At 48.5% G+C, this 24,634-nt stretch overlaps 1 protein-coding gene and 1 long non-coding RNA gene across 3 annotated transcripts in view; both read right to left on the bottom strand.

The window, feature by feature from the left end:
- Positions 1-377: 377 nt before the first annotated feature.
- The window catches only part of LOC148184425 (uncharacterized), a 264,268-nt gene continuing 240,011 nt past the window's right edge, over positions 378-24,634 (bottom strand). Inside the window, exons 1-3 of one of the 2 annotated variants that reach the window (XR_015772401.1) lie at positions 2,201-2,561; positions 1,737-1,850; positions 378-1,366 (exon numbers count right to left, since the gene is read on the bottom strand). This is a non-coding gene — a long non-coding RNA (uncharacterized LOC148184425). Of the gene's footprint in view, positions 1,367-1,736; positions 1,851-2,200; positions 2,562-24,634 lie in introns of those variants that run through there. The other variant, XR_015772402.1, reaches the window with a different exon arrangement.
- On the bottom strand, positions 2,803-6,014 carry LOC102106957 (uncharacterized). Its single transcript, XM_088054482.1, has 4 exons — positions 5,057-6,014; positions 4,628-4,812; positions 3,955-4,075; positions 2,803-2,857 (listed from the first exon to the last, which is right to left on the bottom strand). The coding sequence occupies exons 1-4, from the start codon at positions 6,012-6,014 to the stop codon at positions 2,850-2,852; spliced, it is 1,272 nt and encodes a 423-aa protein (XP_087910608.1). The 3' UTR covers positions 2,803-2,849.

Here is a 24,634-nt window from a genome sequence, read left to right as displayed (position 1 = left end):
GCTGGGGTACCGGGATCAACTGCCTGCAGGCGGTTTGTGAAGCAAAACCTCTCTTCCATCCTTCCCCATCTCAGCTGAGAAGGCTGTCACGAGGTCCCTGGTTCTGTTCGGTTGGTAACGCTGTAGTCAGCGTTGTTTGTTTGCCTTGTTGTACATACCAGTCAAAAGCTGTTCTTCCTATCCCCAGATCTTTACCTGAGAGCCCCTTAATTTCAAAATTCAGAATTATAATAATTTGGAGGGAGGGGGGGTCTACATTTTTCTTTCCAGGGGAGGCTCCTGCCCTCCCTCACAGACACCCATCCTACAATTACAAATGGCTACACCTGCGCTAACAATACATTACACCATGGAAATCTCATTTAAGGGTCAAAAAAGGCATTTATTAGATTATTAGAACAATGCTATGTAAAAATATACAAATATTGTTATGTAAGAATATACAAATATACAAGTACCACCTTAAATTATGTTAAGAAAACATAATTTATTTCCAGCCTCTACAACAACTCACTATACATAAAAATCAATTAGATGTTTAACAGTTTATTACATATTACTAAAAACATACGGCCCATATAGAAATACAAAAATATACTTTCCCTCTCTAAATAACAGTATACAAATAGTGATCATCACAGCTGACAGAATTATACAACTCTACTACTCCATACACGTTTAAATGGAACTAAATACACAGCTATACACAAATACATACGGATGTGTATAACTGTAACAATCTACAGATGTACGTATAGATTAAATATTACATACAATATATATAAGCAGATATATAAAACAGACCTATCTATAAATATAAAAATATCAAGCTAAATATCCACACAACTGCATCAATACAAATGTACAGCTATACATCTGAATACATAGATAAATACAATTCCGTATAGAAATGTCAACATACAGATAAAAATATAAAAATACACATATCTACCTATGCAAATACCAATATACCTATTTAAAGAGCAAAATAACTATAATTGTATCAGTCGAAATATACACAACTGTATCTCCTAGGTATAAGGAGATAGAATTTAACACAACTATAACAACATATATGTATACTTATATACACGTACAAAATTACAAACATGTATGTGTATATATCCATACATATGTACAAAGAATACATCCGTAAGTAGAGCAACATATATATAGAAATATTTCTATACAAATAGGAATATACATATATACATATATAAATATCCACATAATTATCCCTCTTTATGCAGAAGCCCATTCATCTTTAAACAGAGGGAACTCAGCCCCCCCATCTACAAAGCCTCTCCCTCGGTCTCTTGCTCCTGTGCACAGCAGCTCTCCTGGACAGGCACAGCAGATGGGACATCTGGGAGGCAAAGGGAACACCCAGTCAGTATTAAGACCTTTCCCTTGGCAGCACCTGCCCTTCCAGCAGGGAACAGAAAACCTCAGAGCCTCCCCAGGAGGGTTGGGAAGAACAAGCAGGCCGAGCGGGCCAGCGTGTGGCGAGTGCAGGCACAGCGGGACTGTCCTGCATCCCCCGGCAGGCTGGAACAGCTCCTGGACCCTGCCGGCACAGCTGCCTTGCCCAAGGACAGCCCCTGTGCCGGCCGGGGCAGCAGCGCTGAGCAGCCTCAGCACGGGCAGGGGCCGCTCCTGCCCAGCCGGGCAGCACCCACAGCCAAAGCCCACACCACCCTCAGCCCCGCCCGGCCTCACCAGCCCTGTGGCCTCACCCAGGCTCTCGGGTGGCAGCAGCAGCTCCCCGTTCACTGCTCTTGTTCCTGGCCTTCAGCTTCTCCCTGCTGGCTCCTGTCAGTGTCTGGCTGGCCTCAAGGTCTTCAGGGCAGCTGTAGCAAAAGTGGAGGCTCTGGAATTGGTTCCAAGGCCTGGCAGAGCTGCAGTCCCTGACCCCTCTGGGCTCCCTGCTGGCCCCTCCATCCCCTCAGCCCCGCCGTCCTCTCGGCAAAACCCCAGCCCCCGCTTCAGTTTCTTCAGCCCCTTGCAGTCCTCTCACCCCTCTCAGTCCCTTCTGACCCGTTCTGTCCCCTCAGAGCCGGCACCCCCCTCTGCCTGTGCCACTTCCCTGTCACCTCAGTGCCACCATCGCACTCTGCTCCCCCACAGCCCTCAGTGCCCCCAGCAGCTCAAGGTCACCGTCCCTTCAGCGTCACCGCCTCCTCGGCCCCCTCAGTCTCACCGTCCTTCAGCAGCTCCTCAGGGGACAGTGCCTGGGGCCACCGGCGGCTCCCACCGCTCCAGGGACAGCTGGGGCTGGAACTGCTGCTCCACCGGGCCTGGCCTTAGCTCGGACCCAGCACAGGAAGAGGGGACAGAGGGGGCGCAGGGGGAAAAACAAGAGGTGAAAAAGGCAGCCGAGGGGGGAAAGAGGTTAAAATGCAGCCTAAGGCTACACAAACATAAACCTATCCCTCTGAACATCTATATTTCTCTTCAAATATACCTATATGCATTTATAAATAGAACTGTCTATATATGTATATATGTATATTAATTTTACTCTTGACATATATAAATTTAAATCAGAAAATCTATAAATGCAATTCCATATAAAAAATATATCACATCTTTAACTATATATATCTACACTTAACTATACAGATCTCTAAATAGAGATCTTATATATAATCTATATTATATATAAATATATAAAATAATTCAATCTATAGAAACAGACCATTAGAATCTATAAACGTAACTACAAGCATTACTAAGTAGAACTATAGAAAGCTACACACGTAAAACAGAGGGATTCTGCCTGCCTGATGGTCACAGGCCCTCCCTCTGTCTCTTCCTGCCGTGCAGGGCAGCCCTCCAGGAGACGTCTCTCAGGCATCTGGGAAGCAAAGGGAACACGGAGTCAATATTGGCCCCTGTGGGTGGGGCCCTGTTTCCCTTGGGCAGCAATTGTCCTATCAGGGACTGGAGAAGATGGTCTGAAAGGCAGAAGAATTGGAATTTGGAATTTGGGAATTTGGGAATTTGAAGCCTGCTCTTTAAAGAACAGGGATCCTTCCAAGTTTCCAAAACTGTGTGAAGCATTCAAGTATCTCAATAAAGTCTCGGTTCCCACAGTGCAAATGGCACCCACGAGAGCTTGAAACACAGACGGTCCCAGCTGCCACAAAGAAGCCCGGACTTGATTTTTTTTCTCTGTGCTGACAGAAAGACCTCAGGCCTCGCTGCAGTGGCTGAGGCTGAAGGGTGCTGTGAGCTGAAATCATGAACCAGCTCCATGATGTCAGATCTACAAACTGCCCTCTACAGTGAGCAGTAGATGCTCCAACTTGACCATCAGCTCTGACAGGACAAGCTGGTAGGGAAAGAGCTCCCTAGAAGGCCTGGAGGCTGCACCGACTTGGCCGAGGATTGGATCCAAAGGGCTTCCTCTCTCCTCTTAGTCTCGCTGATCTGGGGTCACTCAGGCTTTTTCTTGTGTTATTGGATTTGTCATTTTTCGATTAATTGGCCTCTGATGTTCTGCTCTCTTTGTTTTTCTTGTGTCTCAGGGCAGATACCAGCAAACTGGTACTACAGTCAGTGATTTGGACTTCTGCCCTCATTTTTCACTCTTTTTTCTCCCTGTTACTTCAAGAGGTGCTCAGCCTTGTTTCCCCTGTCACGCTGCAGAAAATTGATCCATGGACTGCAGCACAAAACTGGGACACCCAGCTTGGTGACACAGCTCCCACAAGGTCAGGTTTACTCCCAGCTCTCTTGTCACAGCACAGGACTCAGTGTCAGAGCCTCTGGAAAAGTGTGGAGGGCAGGGCTTGAGGAGCTTGCGCCAGTGCAGGACTCGAACTAAAGGTACCAGGAAGCACCAAGCCTGCCGACAAGAACTCAACTCTCCTGATCTCCCTTCCTGCCAGGGACAGGCTCAAAGCAGCCATGGGCCAATGGGGCTCAAACCAATGTGGGCTCTCTCCTTACCAGGCTCCTCAGGCTCTGGGGAACTATCACCGCAGTTCTCGGTGCCAGACGAAGCTTCCTCTGCTGCAGCCTCGTTCACGGGTTCCCCTCCTGAGGACTCGGAGGCAACATGAATACTCCCCTTGAATGAAAAGCAGAAAGAAAGAAACCCAAAGATCACTCAGTATTTTCTTGGAATCACATCAGGGCTACAATAACCCTTCTCCACTCCCAAAGGACATGGAGCAGAGGCGGGGGGGCGGAACACTCCCCACACGGTTCACATGATAAATCTTTTCAATTCAGGATTCCATGGCCAAGGCTAAGTGGAAGCTTTTACAAAATGACCCCTTAGGCAAAACGCGAACGCAGAAAACCAGAAGACACCAAATGAGGGGATGTGCCCTCATGCTCTGACCCTGGCTTACCCCACGAGCTGTAAGAAATCAGCCAGCAGAAAGCCAGGGGCTCTCCTTGTTGCCAACACAGCTGTCAGTAAGGGCAGAGCTCGTTCCCAGCACTGCCCAGGGCTGTGTGCTGCAAAGCCACACACAAAGCACACATTTCTGGCTGGGAGTCTCACCACCCCACCCAAGCGCTCAGGCAATCCATCACAAGGTGGTGCTTCCGAGCCACGGAGCAGCGTTAAAAAGCTCTCGGTCCAGCCCCTTTTGTTCCCATCCAGTGGGGTTACCTGAGCAGAGGGAAACTTCTCAGACAGGGATCTCCTGATCTCCCGAATCATTTTCTCCACAGCTAGGCCAAGATCCAGCGGTGGAGATTCCTCTTCCTTAAGTGCGCTCCCTGCTGAGGCCGTTGATGCTGTTGCACAGCCGGCACTGTCAGGTGGAGCACTGGAGGCTGACATGCCCCGAGTGGCTGCAAGAATCCAAACACCTTGTGGTCAGGCTCCAGAATGTGGCTTTAGGATGCAGAGCTCTACTGCTGCCTTGGATGCAACATCACAGGAAAACCAGGCAGAGAACCTTTTCGCCTTCTAGGACGCCCTTCCTAGCAGGCTTGACAATTTCTGTCTCAGAATGACACAGCATTGTGGGAAAACACTTCCAACCGCCACTTTTCATGACCTTTTGGAAAAGCAAGGCTAGAATTCTTTTCCTACCTGGTGGGTTGTAGGCTGGGGGCTGCTGCTCCCTGTGGAGCTGCTGGAAGCTGCAGGGCTGGCTCCTGACCACCTCCCGGTCGGCCAGAGGCAGCTGCTCCCCACAGAGCTCCTGGAAGTGGCTGGGGGGCCCCTCCCGGCCGAGAAACAGCGGCCGCTCCCCGTGGAGCCCGAGCAAGTCGCAGGGCGGGATTCGGAGCAGCTCCCGCTCGGCGGGCAGCGGCCGCTCCCCGTAGAGCTCCTGGAAACGGCTCGGCCCCTCGCAGCGGGCCGGTCCCGGCCGGTCCCTGTGCAGCAGGTGGAAGCCGCAGGGCGGGCGCCGGGTGAGCAGCGGCCGCTCCTTGGGGGGCTGCTGGAAGCGGCCGGGCCGGGGCCTGCGCAGCTCCCGCCAGTCCGGCAGCGTTCGCTCTCTGTGCAGCAGGAGGAAGCCACTGGGCAGGGGCCTGGGCGGCAGCGGCGGCCGCTCCTTGGGGAGCGCCTTGAAGCGACTGCGTCTCTCCCGCCCGTCCGGCAGCGGCCGCGCCCTCGGGAGCTGCCGGCAGCACCTGCGCCTGTCCCCGCCCGCTGTCTCCTGCAGCCTGTTGGCCGCGGTCCGGCGCTTGATGCGGCGCGGGAGCTCGGGGCAGTCGCGGCGAAAGCAGGGGTTTGTGTAGTGGAGCCAGGCCCCGGCATCACCCGGCGCAGCCGCGCCAGCCCGGCCCGGCACCTTGCGGAAGCCGTAGCGGTAGAGCTGGCGCACGAAGCTGCGGAACTGAGTGGCTCTGAAGGTGTGCGGGGCTGGCCCCTGGTCGCCGCCCGGGCTGAGCAGCTCCCGCTCGAAGAGGGAGCGGTCAATGAGCAGCCCCTGGGCTTGGCTGTCCCAGCGCACGGAGAGGACGCGGGGGCTATTCACAAGGCGCCACAGCTTGGCGGGGAAGGTTCTGGCGTTGAGCCCGGCGGGCGGCGGCAGCTCCGCCATTGCCCCGATCTGTCTCCGACTGTTCGCCGCAACGGCCGCGCCGCAACGGCCTCGGCTGCGCCGGCGGCGCGCGGCCTGAGGGGGGCGCTGCGCTCCGCCCCGCGCGCGCCCGGCGCGGCCCCGGCACGGGCCAGACTCGGCGGGGACGAGCGCGTCAGAGCCGGGGCTGCGGGCACAGCGCGGCGGCTCCGGGGGCTGGCCGGACACGGCCCGGCAGGGGAAGGGCCTGGAGAGGGCTCTGGGAGCACTGGCAAGCTCTAGCCCCACACTGTATCCCGTGCCTGCGTCACTGTTGCTGACAGAGGGAAAGGATGTCTTCATTGCCTTCTGTCTTTGTTGGGGAACGAATGAAAAGGGGATGTTAGAAAACATTCTTTTGGTCTCCTTTTCAGCAGACTAGCTGGTTTTTTTTCTGGTCATCTCTGCCTGTCTTTGGCAGAAGTGGCACATTTCTTGTTATTCGGAGTCAGCAGCAGCAGGAAGGGGCAGCAATTCTGTCAGCATTGACATCAAAGCTAAAGTGCTGCACCATGGATGGGTGTTGCTTTATGCAAGGGATTCTTGGCATGTAGTTGTCGCAATCTCACGCTGGTGTTTTCACAAATAGGGTTGCATGTTCTTTCTTCAGGAATTACCTCTTTCCTCTGATCTTAGGAGAGTTCAAATACAAATGCCTCCTGCAGCCAACTCTTGTCAATGTAGACTGACAAAGGAGATCTTGCAATGGAGAGACACCCCCTAGAGCTCCTGTGGAGAGATGCAGGAGGAAGTTTTTTCCCTTTGATTTGAAGTCTCGTTGGGAAGCTGCTTGTGCTTTGGGGGACACACACCAATAATGTTTATCCTAGCCTTGGAGGTTCATTCCTGTGCTTCCTGACACCATAGAGACTTAGAGGCTGTTGTGCTGGGGCAGAAATTTCTGTCTGGGAACTTTTTGAAATGCTTCCATTATTCTTCTTTTTTTTTCTTTTTTTTTTCTTCTTTCCCCCCCCCCCCCTTTTTTTTTTTCCTGCAGAAATATTGCCATAATCTTTTGCTTCCAGAGCATCTTTTTCTTCTCTTTGGGGAACTTCCCTCTGCTGCCCTCCCAATCAGGCCAATTCCCTGTGTTCCTTCCCAAACTGAGGAGTAGCCCATGGCCTCTGCTCTCCAGCTAGAACAGAAGGAAGTACAGAGCGTGCTGTTCTGGGAGAGGAGCTTCTCCTTCCTGCCTGCTTTCCCTTTGGGAAAGGTTGGTGTGTGTTCATTTGATAAAAGGAGATTTAAACACTGAAGGAGCTCCATTTCAAACTGCTCCATGCTTGAGCTCTTCTGTGGGTATTCTTTGACAAAGGCCTCTCTGTGTGAGCTCCCAGTGGGAAGGTTAAGGAAGGAGGTTGATATTTCAGGGTTGTGACTGCTGAAAGCAGTTAGTTTCCAGAGGTGTCCAAAGCTGGAAGTGTCTACTTTTTCTCACACGCCTGCAAAAAAGGAAGTTGCAAAGTGGGAATTTTGTTTGCGGAGACAGCGATTATGCGTGTTTTCCAAGAAATGGGCTGGCAGAGAGGCAGGTCTTATGCTGTGAAAAACAAGGTTTATTTTCCTGGTAAAATCTAATAAAGGACAATAGGAAACAAAGATAATAAAGCAAAGATTAACAGCCAGGTGCTTGGTGTTCTGCCAAGAGCACACTTGCTATTTTGGAGACACCCTTTATATATCTTTTCTATTGTATCAGCCTGTTGCATTTTTATAAACAATTATACATATTTAAACTTTTCCTCAAACTAGTTTACATGTGCCAAGAACTGTTTAGCATGACTCCTCCTCAGGACCACCTTTTTAGAGCACATGCATTCCCTGGCTGTGATTTTAGTCTGTTCTTATTATCACCTCCAGTTTGGCTTTTGGTCAAATACTTTCTTCAGACTGTAGGTGCTGATAGTTGCAATATCAGTAGCAGGGGCCTTCATCATACATTCATTGGATGTTATCCCAAACATGCAGGCAATTCAACTACCACAAGCATGACCATATCTGCTATTTCACTATTGCACCTAAGTTTAGTTAACAGCAGAAAAAAACTATAGCATAATTACTTTAACATTATACAGATAATATCCATTTCAATATTTTTCGAAAAGCCAGTATTATAATAGGTATTTATAACAGTGCAAAACTGACTGTCTCTGTTTTGATGGTGGGGAGGGTCGGAGACACCAACACACTAGCTGAAGGAATAGTGTGATTTACTATCATGCAAAAGTGCAAAGAAGAATCAGAAAAGGTTAAGCTCAGCAATACACTTCATTATTGTTACAGAAGCTTGCTTCTAGTTATTAAGAAAGATACATCATCAGATACCCTAATACTTTATCCTTCATCCAGATCCACACCTCAGCTGGACGAAGCTGTCCCAGCCAAGCCCTGCAGAGCCACAGCTGAGAACTGTGAAATTGTGTGGCGCCCCCACCTTTGCCAGCCACAAGGCTTCTGACTGAACTGTGAGAGTAGCCTGGCTTTGACAGTGCTGAATGAGCAATCTGACAGAGCTTCTGATGTGGGACATCTGGTTCATTCTCCTCTTGGTTTTATCCCTGAGCCTGGCCTGGACTCAAAGAGGAACCAAGGCCAGCTGTGGCCTTGTCCAGTTTCTTAATGCTGAAAGGTGAAGATGTGTTTCACCAATGAATGGATGCATAGATCATGTTGATAGTACTACTTGGTTAAGGTGCTGATACATAGAATATTTGGTTGGAAGAGTCATCTAGAGAGCAGCTGTGGCTCAGGGCCTGTTGTTCAGGCCTTAGTTCTTCAGTATTTTGTGGCACAAATCAATGCTGTGCAGAGCTGGAAACAAACAAGTCCCTCTTTTAGCACATTTCAGACAGGGAACAGGATTAGCATTGCAAGGCTGGACTACGGCCAAGAGCACAAGTCCAGCACCCTGCATTTGCCCTCAGGCAATCCAGACCAAGATGGCCACAGCCATGCAGACCAAGAAGGCCACTCCTGCCCAGGGGCTGAGGTTCCCAAAGGTTGAGGTTCCCAGGGGCTGAGGCTTCCTGCTTGCAGCCCTGCAGAGCCCATGGAGCGTGAGGTCCTGGGCAGCCGGGGCAGCCCAGCTGCCTTGGAGCACAAGGAGTGTCCCAGAGAAGCTGCCGCCCTTTGCTTTGTAAATGTTTCTCAGAGTCTTGCCATTAATCCACAGTGTCTGACGTTTTCCTTTACTCTCGCAAATATAAGACAGCTTTTTGAGAAAAGTGACTGACGTAGCTTCTGCTGCTGGTGGTGCTTTTGTCTGCACGTCAGGGCAGGTGATTTGAACCAAGGACGGAGTCCACAATTGACACCCCCATTTTGCCAAGTCAAGAAAACCATTCACAACTGGACTACTGATGCTGAGCAGGTTTCCTAGTTTTTGGAAAGTTACAGCCTTAAAAAGCCAACAGATTTTCCTCCATGAGGATACCAGCAGTAGCATGATGCCAATTCTTTACACCTCTTTTCTGTATCTTTGGTGCTTTTAAGAGTTCCTCAGTACCCAGCAGGAATGAAAGCACGTGTGATAATGTAAGTGATTTGAGAGCTGTGTTGTGCCTTGCCACATCAGTGTTCATGACAAGCTGGACACCCCACCTGTGGGTCTGCTGAGTTAAATCCATCCCAATTCTGTGCAAACAGCAGCCCCGAGATGGCGAGAAGAGCAAGGACAGTGGGTGGGTGTGCATGCACACACCCACAGGCTGACTGCTGTGTGAGCAGAAGGTTTTGGACAGTGGTACATCTTCAACTCTCCCGGGTTGAGGGAATATATCAAATCTAAATGAAATTAAAATATTTCTCAAAATATATAAAAATGCATCAAATAATACATATTTATTTATCATATATGTAATTTATCATCTCGAATGCAACACATGACATAGTTTAATATGCATACTATAATAAATAACTTATATAAAATAGATACTTGATCTTTTCCTAAGCCATTGCCTGTAGGTGATATAGACCATGTCCTAGTGTTAGTACATTTGTGCCTTCTGGTACTACTTATTACAGCATCAGCTCCTCTGGGAGTTCCTTTGGGGCACTTCACACAAAGGGCTTCCATCATTTCAGCACTTGTGAGAACTTGTTGCTTCCCAGTTCTCCAGCATCCTTCTGGATTTTGGACCATTTCAGCACCTGTGTCCATAGCCCTTCCTTCACCCCCAGCCTGCAGCAGTTACAGTCAATGTTGCCTCCCCCTTGCTCCAGCTCATTTGCAGAAGTGCTGCCAAAGGCAGCAGAGCTGGCTCAGGATTCCTGTGGGGATGATGTTCAGAGGGACACTTGGAGTGCTTCCTAAAGAGCTGCCTGTGGGATGAGGATGGATTTACCCTCCCTGGGTGGCTCCTACTTGGAGTTCTACAATTAGTGAAGTCCCAGAGTGTATTGGTTTTGCAAGGCCTGGTTTTAGGTAGCAGGGCTATATCATCATTCTTACAGTGATGGCTCCTGTGAGAAGCTGCTGGAAGCTTCCACCGTGTCCAAAAGCCAATGGCTGATGACTGTTGCGGTGCATTTTTGTTCATTATATTTGATTCAATTACCCTCTGTATTGTTAAGTTGTACCCCTCCTCCTATGTTAATAGTTTAGTCCCAGTTGTGCCCTCCTACCCAGTTGTGCCAATCCACCCTGATACCTGCCCCTTGTTCCTGAACGTTCCCTGTTCCCGCTCCCATTAAGTTGTCAATCCTCCCTTGTGCCAACCTCCTGCCTGTTCTGCCCCCTTTGGAATTCCCCTATTCCTCCAAGCCCCCATTGGCCCATGTGACCTGCTCTCCTCCCCTTGTCTTCCCCATTGGTTTATACCTTTGTAACCCCGCCTTGTGCTCCTCCCCTAAGTCTTCCCTATTGGTTTATTATTTGTACACACCCCCTTGCTCCTCCCTCATATATAAGTTGCTGTACTCCCTCTATCTTTTGTCTTTAGTCCCTGGAGTCTTCAAGAGAGTAAGCACCTTTTGGAAACCACACAGAAGACCTCTCCCTCGTCCTTGCTCCTGCCCTCAATGCTTGACAGCCATAGAGCTTAAGCCCTACAGCTGTATCCCGGAGTGCGCTGCTTTCTGGGAACAGCCCACGCTTGGCCCAGTGCCGGGAGCTGCCTGGAGAAAATCTGTCACTGACATGCTGCTGACCAAAACTGGGCCAATGAGAGAGATTGGTAATGCCTCTGTGACCACATATTTAAGAAGAAAATTGAAACAAAATCACAGGTTTTGCTTCCAGTCAGAGAAGAGGAGGAGGGGAAAACATGTGATGGAAGCAATATGGAGACACCAAGGTCAATGGAGAAGGATGGGCAGGAGGTGCTCCAGGCACTGGAGCTGAGGTTCCCCTGCAGTCCATGGTGAAGACCATGGTGAAGCAGCTGTGCCTCTGCAGCCCATGGATCCAGGGAGGATGCAGAGATCCACAGTCAGCCCATGGGGGAGGTGCCCATGCCAGAGTGGGTGGATGCCTGGAGGAGGCTGTGATACGGTGGAAGACCCAGTGGAGAGCAAGGGTCCTTGCTTCCAGGCTGGAGCAGCCTGTCCTTGGAGGACTGCACCCTGTGGGAAAAGTGGTCCATGCCACAGCAGTTCTGCAAGGACTGCCTGCCTGTGGGAGGGACTCACGTTTGCAGCAGGTGCTGTAGGACTGCTGCCTGTGAGAGTGGACCCACACCAGAGAAGTTCATGGGGAACTGTCTCCTGTCTCAAAGGGGAAGGACTCCTCTCCCAGAGCAGTGGAAGAAGATCTCAGTGATGAACTGACCAAAACCCCCATACGCTGTCTCCCTGCACTGTCGGTGGGAAGGAGGGAGGAGCTGGAGGGAGAAGGTGTTTTAAGGGCTTATTTTACTGCTTATTATTCTTCTCTGATTCTGTTAGTAATAAATTCATTTTGCAACTTAAGTTGAGCCTATTTTGCCATTGAAGTGTTTCTCCCGGTCCTTATCTCACTTTGTTAACTTTTTTTTCCCCTCTCCCTTCCTTTGCCCAGCTGTGGCAGGGGAGGGTGAGTGAGTGACTCTGGTGGGTTCCTGGCGTTGGGCCAGTGTCAAACCACAACACAGACTTTTCTCAGCAGGCCTGTGCAGCGAGTTCTGAGCCAACGTGTGGCTCTGCTGCCATCCCAAATCTGCACTTTCCGTGCCCAGCCTGAGTGGAAGTGGGGCATGTGCTGGGTATGGCTGGAGATTTTCATGGCCAAAATCCTCCAGCATCATCATGTTACCTCTGCCCATTGCTTTGGATAACACAAATCTACATTTCTTTCAATTTTTTGCATATTGTAACGCCTGTACTACTAACGTGTAAGTAGACAAAAATCAAGTTTAAAAATGACATTTATTTTGTATTGATACACCCATGCAGCCAACATATAAACATACAAATAGCAATTAAATTTTAAGCAACTAATTTATTGTTACAATCATGCTATGTAAATATCAACTTAAATTAAAAATTAATTTATTGCAATCCTCTACAGCCACTCACTATACACAAATAAGAACTGAGATTTAACAATTTATTACATAGTACTACACAGCTCACCTCAGAAATGAACCACCCCACATCAGTGGGGGTTCTGGTGAAGAAGATACATGTAATGGGCCAGATACTAAAGGAAAGCATTTCCTCAGCTGCTGGGAAACCCTCCCCCTGCCTTGAAGAGGGAAGGTCTAATGGTGCAGCAGTGGAACCCACAGACGTTACAACTGTCCAGGTTCCAGCTGAACCACAAGGGCAGTCACAGCCAGCAGCCCTGCCCCTGTAGAATTGAGGAAGACTAAGATGAAATCAGATGAAATCAGAGGATAGGAAAGAAGGGCCATCACAACCTGCAGGGGAGCCAAAGGTTGAGATCATGACAGAGTCCCTGACGTATGAAAGTCTCTGTAATCATCAAAAAGGCATTTTACGACGGGGGCATGAGGCATATACTGTTGCCGCTGAAGATGAATAGATCACATGGACACAGGTCGAGGTGTGGTGAAAGGAAGAGAGAGTTTATTTTTCCTCCCAGGATTTATAAGTTTCTGACCATGGCCAGGGATTGGATGGTCAGGATAACACTTTCCCACTGTGCTGGCCATGAGAGATATCCATCACAAGATGTGTAACAGAATGAATGTACACATATCTATGTTTACAGTTACTGGCCTGGGAAAGTGTTTAGGAAACTATGTCAGCAAGCTCAGAAGCTGAGTTTTCAGGGCGACATCTCACCCTTCTTGGTTTAAACAAAAAGAAAAGGAAAAAGAAAAATGAACAAAGAAACTAGCAACATTATAAACAATCAAAAGGAAAAATAATAAGAAAATACAATTCTCCATACAATCAGAAGGCTGTAATTTCAGGGTGATATCTCACCCTTTCGTTATTACAAAAAAAACCAAAAAAATAAAAGTGAAAAACATCAACATCTGCTCATGGATGGGCTCTCAATTTGGTCATGGAGGCAGAATCCATGGCCAAATTGAAAGGTGCCTGGGAAAACTTCTGAAATGCTATGACAGCAGCCTGTAATTCCATCAATTGGGCTAACCCAGCCTCATGACTCTCCAAAACCTGCCACTCAGATCCATCCTTCCAGGTAGCAATGTGTTGCCCGATCAGAAGAAAACACAAACAACCGAAGTCGTTTATGCGGTGCTTTATTGAGGGCCCGGGAGCCTGTGGACTAGCGTCCAAAGACAGAGCCCCATTTCACAGAAAAATCACAGGGTTTTTATATGTTTTCTACACGATTTCTTCATCATCATAATTTCTTAATTCTCTTTCACTACCTGGTACGATTATCTCTCTGACATTTAAATTTTGCCAAAAGTACATTCCTAGATTATCTCCTAGTTACACTGCTTACATTGCAATATCTGCCGTATAGTTCATCTGCAGGTTACATGTGGCCTACCAAGCCTTAGCATAACTACTACTAATGTCAAACTAATGCTAACTAATACAGTTTATTGAACCAAATGGCAACAATTCCCCCCCTTTTGAGCATTCTTCAATCTTCTGCAAGAATGCTCAACTCTTAGTTATCGTTGGTTCTTTCAAATGCTGGATTATCCTGCCCAACGACATCTTCATACTTCGGAGGAGGTCGGCGTCTTTCATTGAGGCGTATCTCATTGGTTCTTGTCAAGGCTTTTATCACTCTTCTGGTGCGTCTTGTTTCTTTTTCGATGACTCCTAGAACACACTTATAGGCTAACCAAACGATTAATAACAAAACTGCAAATAACAGAATGTACTGTACTATTGACGAAACCTATCCAGAAACCTGAAGTCCTAAGGACTCAAATATAGCTCTGATCCAATTATGTTGTGCTTCTTTTTCAATTTCTCTTGTTTTGGATTCAATCGTTTCCAATTGAGAAATATCTTTTTCTACTTCAATGGTCACGTTTGGAATATGGATGCAGCAATGGTCAATTTTCGTTTTTAGATATTGACACACACCACACTCTTTTAACAATAGCATATCTAGTGCCATCCTGTTCTGTAAAGTCATTCGGGATGTGGCTTGTAATTGCAAATTCATGTCTTTAAATCCTTTAATTGTTTGATTCATCCGCTCCACTTGACTACTCGATTGAGGTCGCCAAGGGGTGTGTAAGTCCCAAGATATGTCTAACATCCTGGCCACCTCTTGTACTATTCCTGCTGTAAAGTGTGGGCCTCTATCTGATGACAGTCCTAACGGTACCCCAAATCTTGGAATAATTTCCTTCAACAGTGTTTTGACCACTTCCTTTGCCTGATTGGTGCGACAAGGAAAGGCCTCAGGTCATCCTGAAAAAGTGCATACATACACTAAAAGATACTTAAAGTTCTGTGCTTTCGGTAATTCTGAAAAATCTACTTGCCAGTAATCTCCTGGTTCTGGTCTCACTTGTAATTTCTCTAACTGAATCTGTTTCTTAACTATTGGGTTATTCTTCAAACAAGTTGAACACATGGCATTCACCCGTTTTGCCGATGTTAACATCTGGTTAGAAATTACTTCTCTTTTTAGAAATGTTACCAATGCCTCTGCTCCCCAATGGCATTTATTATGTTCCGTCTCTAAGATGGCTTTCATAATTCGGGTGGGAACTACAATTTGTCCCATGATTGTTACATACCATCCAGTTGCATTCTTTTGCGCTTTCAGCAGCGATGCTAGTTTTTCATCATCCGGGGAATACTTCGGTTCCTGAATTAAATGTGGAGTTACAGGACTCACCTTAGTGGGTATCAGGGCCATTTGGGTCCACACTTCTCTGGCCGCTTCTCGTGCTGTGACATCAGCTAATTTGTTTCCTCGATATATTTTTCCTTCCTCCTTCTGGTGACCTCTCACATGCATTATTGCAACCTTTTCAGGTTGGTGTACTGCATCTAGCAAGGCTAGAATTTCAGTTCTATATTTGATAGTAGTTCCTTGGGAGTTCAATAACCCTCGTTCTTTCCACAAGGTGCCATGAATGTGCACAACCCCAAAAGCATATTTAGAATCAGTCCATATATTCACTTTCTTTCCAGAACTTAACATTAGGGCTCTAGTGAGTCCAATGATCTCAGCTCGCTGAGCTGATGTTCCAGGAGCCAAAGCTTTTGCTTCCACTACAGTGGTAACTGTTACCACTGCATATCCCGCATACCTGGTACCGTTTTCTACAAAGCTGGACCCGTCGGTGAACAGTTCCCAATCCGGATCTTCCATTGGAACATCTTTCAAATCCATTCGGCTGGCATACACTTGTTCAATCACCTCCATGCACTCATGTGCTAATTCTCCTTCTTCTTGCCCACTGCGGAGAAATTCTGCTGGGTTAACATGATTAGTCATTTTTAGATCTACATCATCCTGTTCTCTCAGAATTGCTTGGTATTGCAGCATTCTGCTGGATGAAAGCCAGTGACCCCCCTTTTGTTCCAAGACTGCCAGTACCATGTGAGGCACAAATACCTCTTTTTTCCTTCCCAAAGTCAATTTCCTGGCTTCCTGGATGAGGATCACTGTGGCCGTAACTGCCCGCAAGCATGACAGCCAACCAGCACTTACTGTATCTAGTTGCTTCGAGAAATACCCTACCGGGCGTTTCCATGAACCAAGTCTCTGAGCTAGCACTCCCAGTGCCAATTTCTGTCTCTCATTCACATACAACTGAAAGTCCTTGTTTAAATCTGGAAGGCCTAATGCCGGAGCTTCTTTTAATGCTTGTTTCAAGTCTTCAAAGGCCTTTTTCCTCTGTCGATTCCAGCTCAACTGCGGTTCTTTCAACGCTTCATATAATGGTTTAGCTAGAAGTCCAAAATTTAGAATCCACAGCCTGCACCACCCTACCATTCTTAGAGAGGACCTTAGTTCTTGATGGTTCCTGGGAAGGGGAATAGCACAAATAGCTTCCACTCGATTGACTCCCAACCGTCTCTGGCCTTGGGTGATTTCACATCCCAAATATATTACACTTTCTTTTATCAGCTGTGCTTTTTCTTTTGACACGCGGTAGCCAGCTTGGCCCAGCATATTCAACAGAGCAATAGTCAATTTCAGACACATTCCTTTTTCTGCTGTCGCTAAAAAGATATCATCCACATACTGGAGAATGACATAAGAGGAAGGTAACTCTCTTACCTCAGCAGTCTTCCATTCTTCCAATTCCTTTGCCAGTTGATTTCCAAATATTGTAGGGCTGTTTTTGAATCCTTGCGGCAGTCGAGACCAGGTGAGCTGTCTCTTTCTTCCAGTATCAGGACTCTCCCATTCAAAGGCAAAATATTTCCTGCTTTCCAATGCCAGAGGGATGCAGAAGAAAGCATCTTTCAAATCAATAACAGAGAACCATTTAAATGTTTCTGACACAGATGTTAATAAAGTATACGGATTGGCAACCACTGGGTGAATGTCTTTAGTAATGTTATTAATTGCCCTCAAATCCTGCACTAGCCGATACTTACCATTGGGTTTTCTAACTGGAAAAATAGGAGTGTTAAAGTCTGATTCACATTCTTGCAAAATTCCTTGTGCTAAAAGCTGAGTTATCAAAGGAGCGACACCCTGTTTAGCTTCTAACTTGATTGGGTATTGTTTTATTCTCACTGGCTGAGCTCCTTCTTTTAATTCTACTACCACCGGCTGAGCAGCTTTTGATTTTCCTGGATTCCCAGTCTCCCATACCCAAGGTACTACAGCTTGATCTACTTCAATAGGAATAGGAGAGGGATCAATTTCTTTTATTACAAACAATTTAGCAATTTCTTCTCTCGGAACTTCTAATTTCACTCTCTCATTCTCGAATATGATTCTGACATTTAATGATGACAACAAATCTCTGCCAAGCAATGGCTTGGGGCAATTAGGCATGTACAAAAACTGATGATCTAATTCTTTTCCTCCAAATCTCAAATTTAATGGTTGTAAAAAAAAAAGGGTCTCTCTTCTAATTGTCTTGTTGCCCCCACTACCTGTATGGTAGTATCGCTGATAGGTCTTAACCTTTTGTTTAAAACTGAATGCGTTGCCCCCGTATCCACGATAAACTCTTGTTCTTTCCCATCAATATCAATCCTGACCCTCAAGTCCTGTTCTAGTCAGCTTTGAGTCTGATAATTTCTCAATACAAATGCTTGGGCGCCACCTACTGGATTCACGGGGTAACCTGTTGGTCCATTCACTGGCATTCTTCCCAGTCCAGCTTTCACTGGGCACTCATTCTTCCAGTGTCCTAACTGACGACAGAACGCGCATTGATTGGGAGCAATCTCTCCTTGCTGGGGACTAGGAGGGGCCATTCCCCGTCCTCCAAATTTAACATTCTGGAATCTTGCCCTGCCACGTCCAGAACCACGACCGCGCCCAAAACCACCTCTGCCTCCCCCCCCTTTCACTGGCTTGCTGCATTATAGCTAGTATGTTCGCCTGCTGTTTCTTGGCCGTTTCTTTTTCTCTGTTATTATAAACTTTCCAAGCCACCTCTAGCTTTTTTTTGGTTTTTTTTCTTTTTTTTTTTTTTTTTTTTTGCGGATATCTTCCTGTGTCTGACCCAAAAAGTTTAAAGCAAGCTGCAATTTTCCTGTTTCACTGTCGATCTCCAAATCAGTGAAGCGTCTAGCAGTTTCTTTAAGTCTTTCTAAAAACGCCGAGGGAGATTCATTTTTATCCTGCTTGACAGAATACAGTTTTGACCAATTTATCGTCTTAGGCATCTCAGTCCTAATTCCCTCTACTAACAACTCCTGGTACACCTTGATAGATTCCATTTCTCCGACCCTGTTTGGATCCCACCCCGGATCATCGCTCGGAACTAAGTCATTTACTGTTTTTACTGTACAACGCAGCCTAATTACCTCTCGAGCACGCTCTTTCATTGCCTGTAACACCATCTCCTTTTCGGTAAAATCCATCAAAGTGTCTAACAAAACCTGCATGTCATTCCAATCTGGATTCTGGGTTTTAATTATCATTTTGACCACCCGGGCTACCCTCTCCGGATTCTCACGGTAACAGCCTGCTGACTGCTTCCAAATCACCAGATCCCCTGGGGAGAAAGGCACTTTCACAAGTACTTTCTCCCCTTGGGGTCCTATAGCTTCTCTTAAAGGGGCAATAAGCTGGGATTCCCCGTAATTTTTACGTCCCTGTCTAGTGCGTGCCGCAAGCGGAGTATTTCGCCGATTCTGGGGAGTAACAGGGGAAGGGGTTTTAGGTCGGATAACAACTTTCTTAACATTCCCCGGTACTGCCGTTAAATTTGCCACCTCTTCCTCCTCATCCTCATCCTCATCCTCAGTACTGGTTTCTGGTAACGGTGGATACAAAGAGGAATGGGGTGAGACAGAGGGAAGAGGTGAGACAGCAGGAGGGGTTAAGACAGCAGGAGGGGTTAAGACAGCAGGAGGGGTGGGTGAAGCAGGGAGCGCACCGGGTGACACCATTAAAGACAAATCCTCCTCTGGTCGAGAGGTTAAGGCTAAGCACTGAACACATTTAGATCCTTCTTTACAACCCCCGCACTTGGATTCTTTCATCTCTAATACCATTATCCCACACTCAGTCTGCCACTCCTTTTTACGGCGCAGTAAATGGAACAGGTCTAAATACTGTATTTCATCCCATTTTTCATTTTCCTCCAGATAGCGCATTAACGAATTTATGGTGTCAAAATCTACAGTACCATTCTCTGGCCATGACGGCCCTTCTCGCCGATATTCGGGCCACCAATGATTACAATAGTCAATCATTTTGTCCTTACTCATCTCCTGGAAAAACCTTTCACTTTTCCACCTCTTCAGTAAACATCCCAGCGGGGTATTTTCTGGGATACCTTTATTAGACTGAACCATAAACTTAAGTGTCTTGAATGGCATTTTGTACCTTACTCACAGCCGTACAAAAACTCAGTAACCAATAGCAACAACCAATATGCAGCAATATATGAAACAATAAAAACCACAATCAATATTAACAGTCCAACAAAATCAATCATACCACGCACTCACACAACAATCACTTCAATACTGAGGTAGTTTCCTTTTTAGCAGCAACAAATTCAACTAACAATTATATCCAAAACAAACAAACAAAAGGACTAAATACCAAATGAATACCAGACCAATCCAACTTGCCGCTTCTCGACACCGCGAGGGGCAAGTGCCGGACCTGCGCAGCTTTCGCCGCGTCTGACAGCCGGCGCCTAGGCTTCCCAGACCAACCAGACGTCTTAGCCCAACCCTGCGAGGATCGCCGCCTCGTCTTATGAGCAGGCACCCAAACCAGAAAAAAATAAAGCACCTTCGGGCTTACCTTTTGCAGTCGTCCGTCAGGTGCGGGGGTCGGGCACGAACCGATGACTCCCCGAGAATCACTCGGTGCCGGCGTGGAGTGGATCAGAACGCGAACCGCCCCAGGCACCTTCGGAGTCCTGCCGCGGTCACCAGAAAACTGTTGCCCGATCAGAAGAAAACACAAACAACCGAAGTCGTTTATGCGGTGCTTTATTGAGGGCCCGGGAGCCTGTGGACTAGCGTCCAAAGACAGAGCCCCATTTCACAGAAAAATCACAGGGTTTTTATATGTTTTCTACACGATTTCTTCATCATCATAATTTCTTAATTCTCTTTCACTACCTGGTACGATTATCTCTCTGACATTTAAATTTTGCCAAAAGTACATTCCTAGATTATCTCCTAGTTACACTGCTTACATTGCAATATCTGCCGTATAGTTCATCTGCAGGTTACATGTGGCCTACCAAGCCTTAGCATAACTACTACTAATGTCAAACTAATGCTAACTAATACAGTTTATTGAACCAAATGGCAACAATTCGGCTTTCAAGGGATTGAACCATTCATCATTTCATTGGCCAATGATACCTGTGGAATGCAAATCTGGAGTGGCAATGAAAAGAAACAGCGACATTAATGGAAAGATTAATGTAATAAACTTGACGAGCAGAAACTGCTCGCAGAACCTGTTGTAGTATGTTTATTCAGTTCTGTTAAAATTGTTAGTATTTCATCTGTTTGGTATGTTCCTGGTTCTCCCCCATTTACTGCTTTGGTTGGTTCCATTTGTCTGTTATGTAAACCCCTCCCAGTTTTCCTGAATGTTCCCTGTCAATCACCTTTACCCTGCCCCATCTCCCCATCCATCATAGTAAACTCCACCTCTCCTTCCAGCTCCTTCCATGTATATCATCACTCCCTTGACACGTTATTGGTTGTTATGCTATGTTCCCACCTTCTTTGTATCCCCATTGGTCCCTGACATTGTAAACCACCCCCCCCCCCCTTACCCCTCCCTCTGTGAGCTGCCATTGGACCCTGGACTGTGCCCGCCCCTGAGATAAAACCCAGTGCACAGAGGTGCTCAGGGCTCTCTTCGGTCCTGAATTCTCCCAGCCTGGACCCTTGTGCTCATCCCCTCTCCTGAATAAACATGTTCCTGGGAAGTACAGCCGAGTGAGTCTCCTCCTTCCTTTTGCCATCACCCACGACGCCTGATTTGGCAGAGCCTGGCAGGATTCAGTGCTCTGAAGGTTCTGCAGTGGGATCACCTTTCCCCTGCGGTTCCCCACTCCTGGTGACTGCCTGTGCCGGAGTGGCACCACAGAACTAACCCGGAGCTCCGGTGTGGCCAAGAGCAGCGTCAGAACCTCCTCCGGCATCTACTGTGCCTGTGGGGTCAGTGTCAGAGGTGACTTTAAAATCAGAGTCCCCCTTTAATAGACCAAACAAGGGAGACAGTTGTGTCGTGTGCAGTCCCATATAGGGACACAACCATGTAAAAGTCCATTAATACCTGGACATCATTCATGCAGTGTCTGCACTGAATGCAAAAAAAATAATTGCACCTCCAGATGTGGGACTGTTTGTCCCAAAAATTATTTTGACCCTCAAATAATTTCAAGGAGGTTGTTTCTGGAGTCACTTGCAGCTCCATATCATTGGCAAATGCCGGCAAATTTTCACATGCCTTACGGCAAAATCTCCATTGATATCTCTGTGTGGGCTCAGCGTTAATGATAGCTGGCACCAGAAAGGCAGATTTCGGTCTGTCATCGGGATGCAAAGGAATTGTAAAAAACAATCCTTCAGATCCACGATGAGGACCAGCCAATCAGCAGGAAGCATGGCAAGTGAAGGCATGCTAGCCTGCAACATCCCCATGCTTTCCATCATAGCATTAACTTTCTGGAGGTATTGTAGCAACCTGCATTTCCAAGACTTCTTCTTGATACAGAAAAGAGAAATGTCTCAGGGACTGGTCGAAGCTCCAGATCTCCATGATCCAACTGTTCCTGCATCAAGTCACAGAGGGTGACTAGTCTATCATGAGAGAAGACAACAGAATCTTCTGAACAAAGAGTCAGTCTCAAGTTCTTCCTTGTGTTGAATGTGTCAGCATCGGGTCCAAGGGTCACTCCGGGGCCCATCAGCAAACCTGACAATCGTGATGTCCGTGCCAGTGTCAAGAAGCCCGCAGAGCCTAATCTCTGACAGCATCTCACCAAGGATGGACAGGGTGCAAACCGTTCAGGATGATCCCTGGCTGTCAGAACAGCAGTCTGTGAACCCAGGGAGGTTCAGGGAACCCGAAGGCACCATCTCCCCGCAGCTGGTTCTCAGCTCTGCAAACACAAGACTCAAAAGGCACAAGGTGAGCAAATCCGGATCCCGCAGGGATAGGAACAGGAGGGGTGAGTGTGGAACCCATGGCAGAAATGCACCCCAGGAAATCCGAATCAGTGTCCCCTAGGTGAACAATGATGCCCTGAGCAGTGGTATTCAACCACGCCATCAGAAGAGTACTCATGCCCTCACCCACCAGACCAAAGCATTCAGAAGCACATGTCATCAGCTCAGCTGCCCAGTCATCTGACAAGAGGACAAAGTCCACAGGCCAGCTGAAGAGGCTCCAGCAGCCTGGGACCCTTTGTCTGTGGAGGCCACCGGCTTCGCCCCCGCGGCAGCACAACCGGAGCCAATGGTAAACAGTGCAGGACCTTGGTCTGCCGTGGCCACAGGAGGCGACGGGGGAGGGCCGCCTCCAGCCACAGGCTCAGGTGATGCCTGGGAACCTGAGGCGGGGTGGGTTGGAGCCAGCTCGGCACGGCCCGCCTCCAGCGCCGGGGGGACCGAAGCACCGGTAGAGTCACAGCCCGCGGAGCCGCAGCACCGTCCTGCTCCGCTGCCAGGGAACAACCCGGGCTTGCAGGAGGGGAAACCCGCAGCATGGGGCTAGCAGAACCCGGCCTGGTGTCCGCACCACTCGCAGCACCCGTCCCCACACCCCACAAATCCGGCGCAGGGGGGGCAGCGCTTGGAATCGCCCCTAACAGCGGTTCCTCGGGGGCGAAACGTCCAAGAAGTGGTGCCGACCGCTCCTCCACTGGAACAGCGTGTGCGGCCGTCGGCGCGGAGCCTGGGCCCGTCCTGTCCCCCACCATGGGGCGGGGCACAGTCCAGCCGCAGCAGGGACATAGGACTGACCCTGGGGTATCCCCCAGGGCCGGCGCGGCTCCCCATTCAGGCAGCCCCTCATCGGTCTGCACCGGGAGGGCACATGAAGGAGGCGACCCCACCCCGGGCCTACACCATCGGGGTGCTGGCCGAGGCGGCGCTACACCCCCCGGTTCCGCGGTGCCCCCGACAGCCCACCGGCAAGGATCCAACCCCGCCTCAGGCTTACGCCTCCGGGGCGCCGGCCGAGGCAGGGTTATGCCCACCAGTCCCGCGGCGCCCCCGTTCAACCTGCTGGGGGCCCCAGCAATCCCGGGGGAGCCAATCTTGGGACCCAAGACACAGCCGCCCCCCGACTCCGTGTCACTGGGGGAGAGGGAGAGCCCCGCCCAACTCCCACAGCCGGAATCAGAGCCAGAGCCAGACTTCTCACCCAGGGTAGAGGAAGCAACTCTCGATCTAGCAGAAGAGGACAAGTGACTACCCAGAACAAAACAAAAATACGAAGCTTTAGTTGATACTGGTGCACAGTGTACCCTAATGCCATCAGGACGTGTGGGGGCAGCCTTGAAACCCTGTTTCCATTGCTGGGGTGACGGAGGTATTGCAGCAATTGACTCTGTTGGAAGCCGAGGTGAGCCTAACTGGGAAAGAGTGGCAGAAACATCCCATTGTGACTGGCCCAGAGGCCCCATGTATTCTGGGCATAGATTTCCTTCGGAATGGCTATTACAAAGACCCGAAGGGACTCAGGTGGGCTTTTGGAATAGCTGCTGTGGAGGCAGAGGACATTAAGCAATTGAACACCTTGCCTGGACTATCAGAGAACCCATCTGCAGTAGGACTCCTGAAAGTGGAAGAACAGCAAGTACCAATTGCCACCTCGACGGTGCACTGCTGACAGTATAGGACAAATCGAGATGCTGTGATCCCCATCCACAAGTGTTGCCACCGGTTTGTCTGCCTTTGTTAAGTTCAACTTAGTTTGCCCCAGTTGCTCCCCTGATACCCAGAGTGGTCCCTTCCCAGTTATCCATCATTGTAAACCCATCCCTTATTTTCAGAGAATTCCCCATCCATCATCCTCATCCTGCCCTCAACCCCTGTCTGTCTATGTAAACCCAACCCTTTATTCTAGCTCTTTCCCTGCCCATCATCCCTTCCTCGAAGCCCCATTGATTGTCTAGCTGACGTCCCTCCCCCGTGTCTTTACCATTGGTTTTGAACATTGTAATCCCCTCCTACGAATACTCCCCTGATGTATTCCTATTGGTTAGTGTTTTCACCTCCCCCTTGCCTTTAAAACCCGACGCACAGAGGTGCTGAGGGTCTCAGCTCAGACCTCTTCCCTGCAGTTCCCAGCCCTTTCCCTCGTCATCGATCCCTCGTCCCTATAAATAAAACTTGTTCCTGGGAAGTTGGAAGAGACTGAGTCCTCTCTCTCCCTTTGTCGCGACCTACGACCACTGGGATTAACAGAGCCTAACTGCGTGGAGCTCTGGAGGTTCCATGCTGAGGCAAATAGCACTCGCACGGTTCCCCACTCTTGGCATTGCCATCGGCCAGAGTGTCCTGAGCTAGCCGGCACGTTAAAGGCCTTGAAGACCAGGCAGCGTCACACAAGATGATCCAAGAACTAGAGAGTCAAGGGG

The sequence above is a fragment of the Pseudopodoces humilis genome, chromosome 4 (assembly GCF_049639895.1).
Source record: "Pseudopodoces humilis isolate 2021_Gansu_Grassland_sample_001 chromosome 4, ASM4963989v1, whole genome shotgun sequence".
Lineage (NCBI taxonomy): Eukaryota > Metazoa > Chordata > Aves > Passeriformes > Paridae > Pseudopodoces > Pseudopodoces humilis.
The sequence above is the reverse complement of the archived record's forward strand: the minus strand, read 5'-3'. Positions and strand labels throughout refer to the sequence as shown.

What these genes read in the sequence shown, in the direction of transcription:
- LOC102106957 (XM_088054482.1), bottom strand. Translation starts at nt 6,014, where the DNA reads ATGGCGGAGCTGCCGCCGCCCGCCGGGCTCAACGCCAGAACCTTCCCC. An exon ending in CCCAGCCTACAACCCACCAG is followed by an intron (nt 4,813 to 5,056) that starts GTAGGAAAAGAA and finishes GGATTCTTGCAG; the next exon opens with CCACTCGGGGCATGTCAGCC. An exon ending in AGAAGTTTCCCTCTGCTCAG is followed by an intron (nt 4,076 to 4,627) that starts GTAACCCCACTG and finishes TTTTCATTCAAG; the next exon opens with GGGAGTATTCATGTTGCCTC.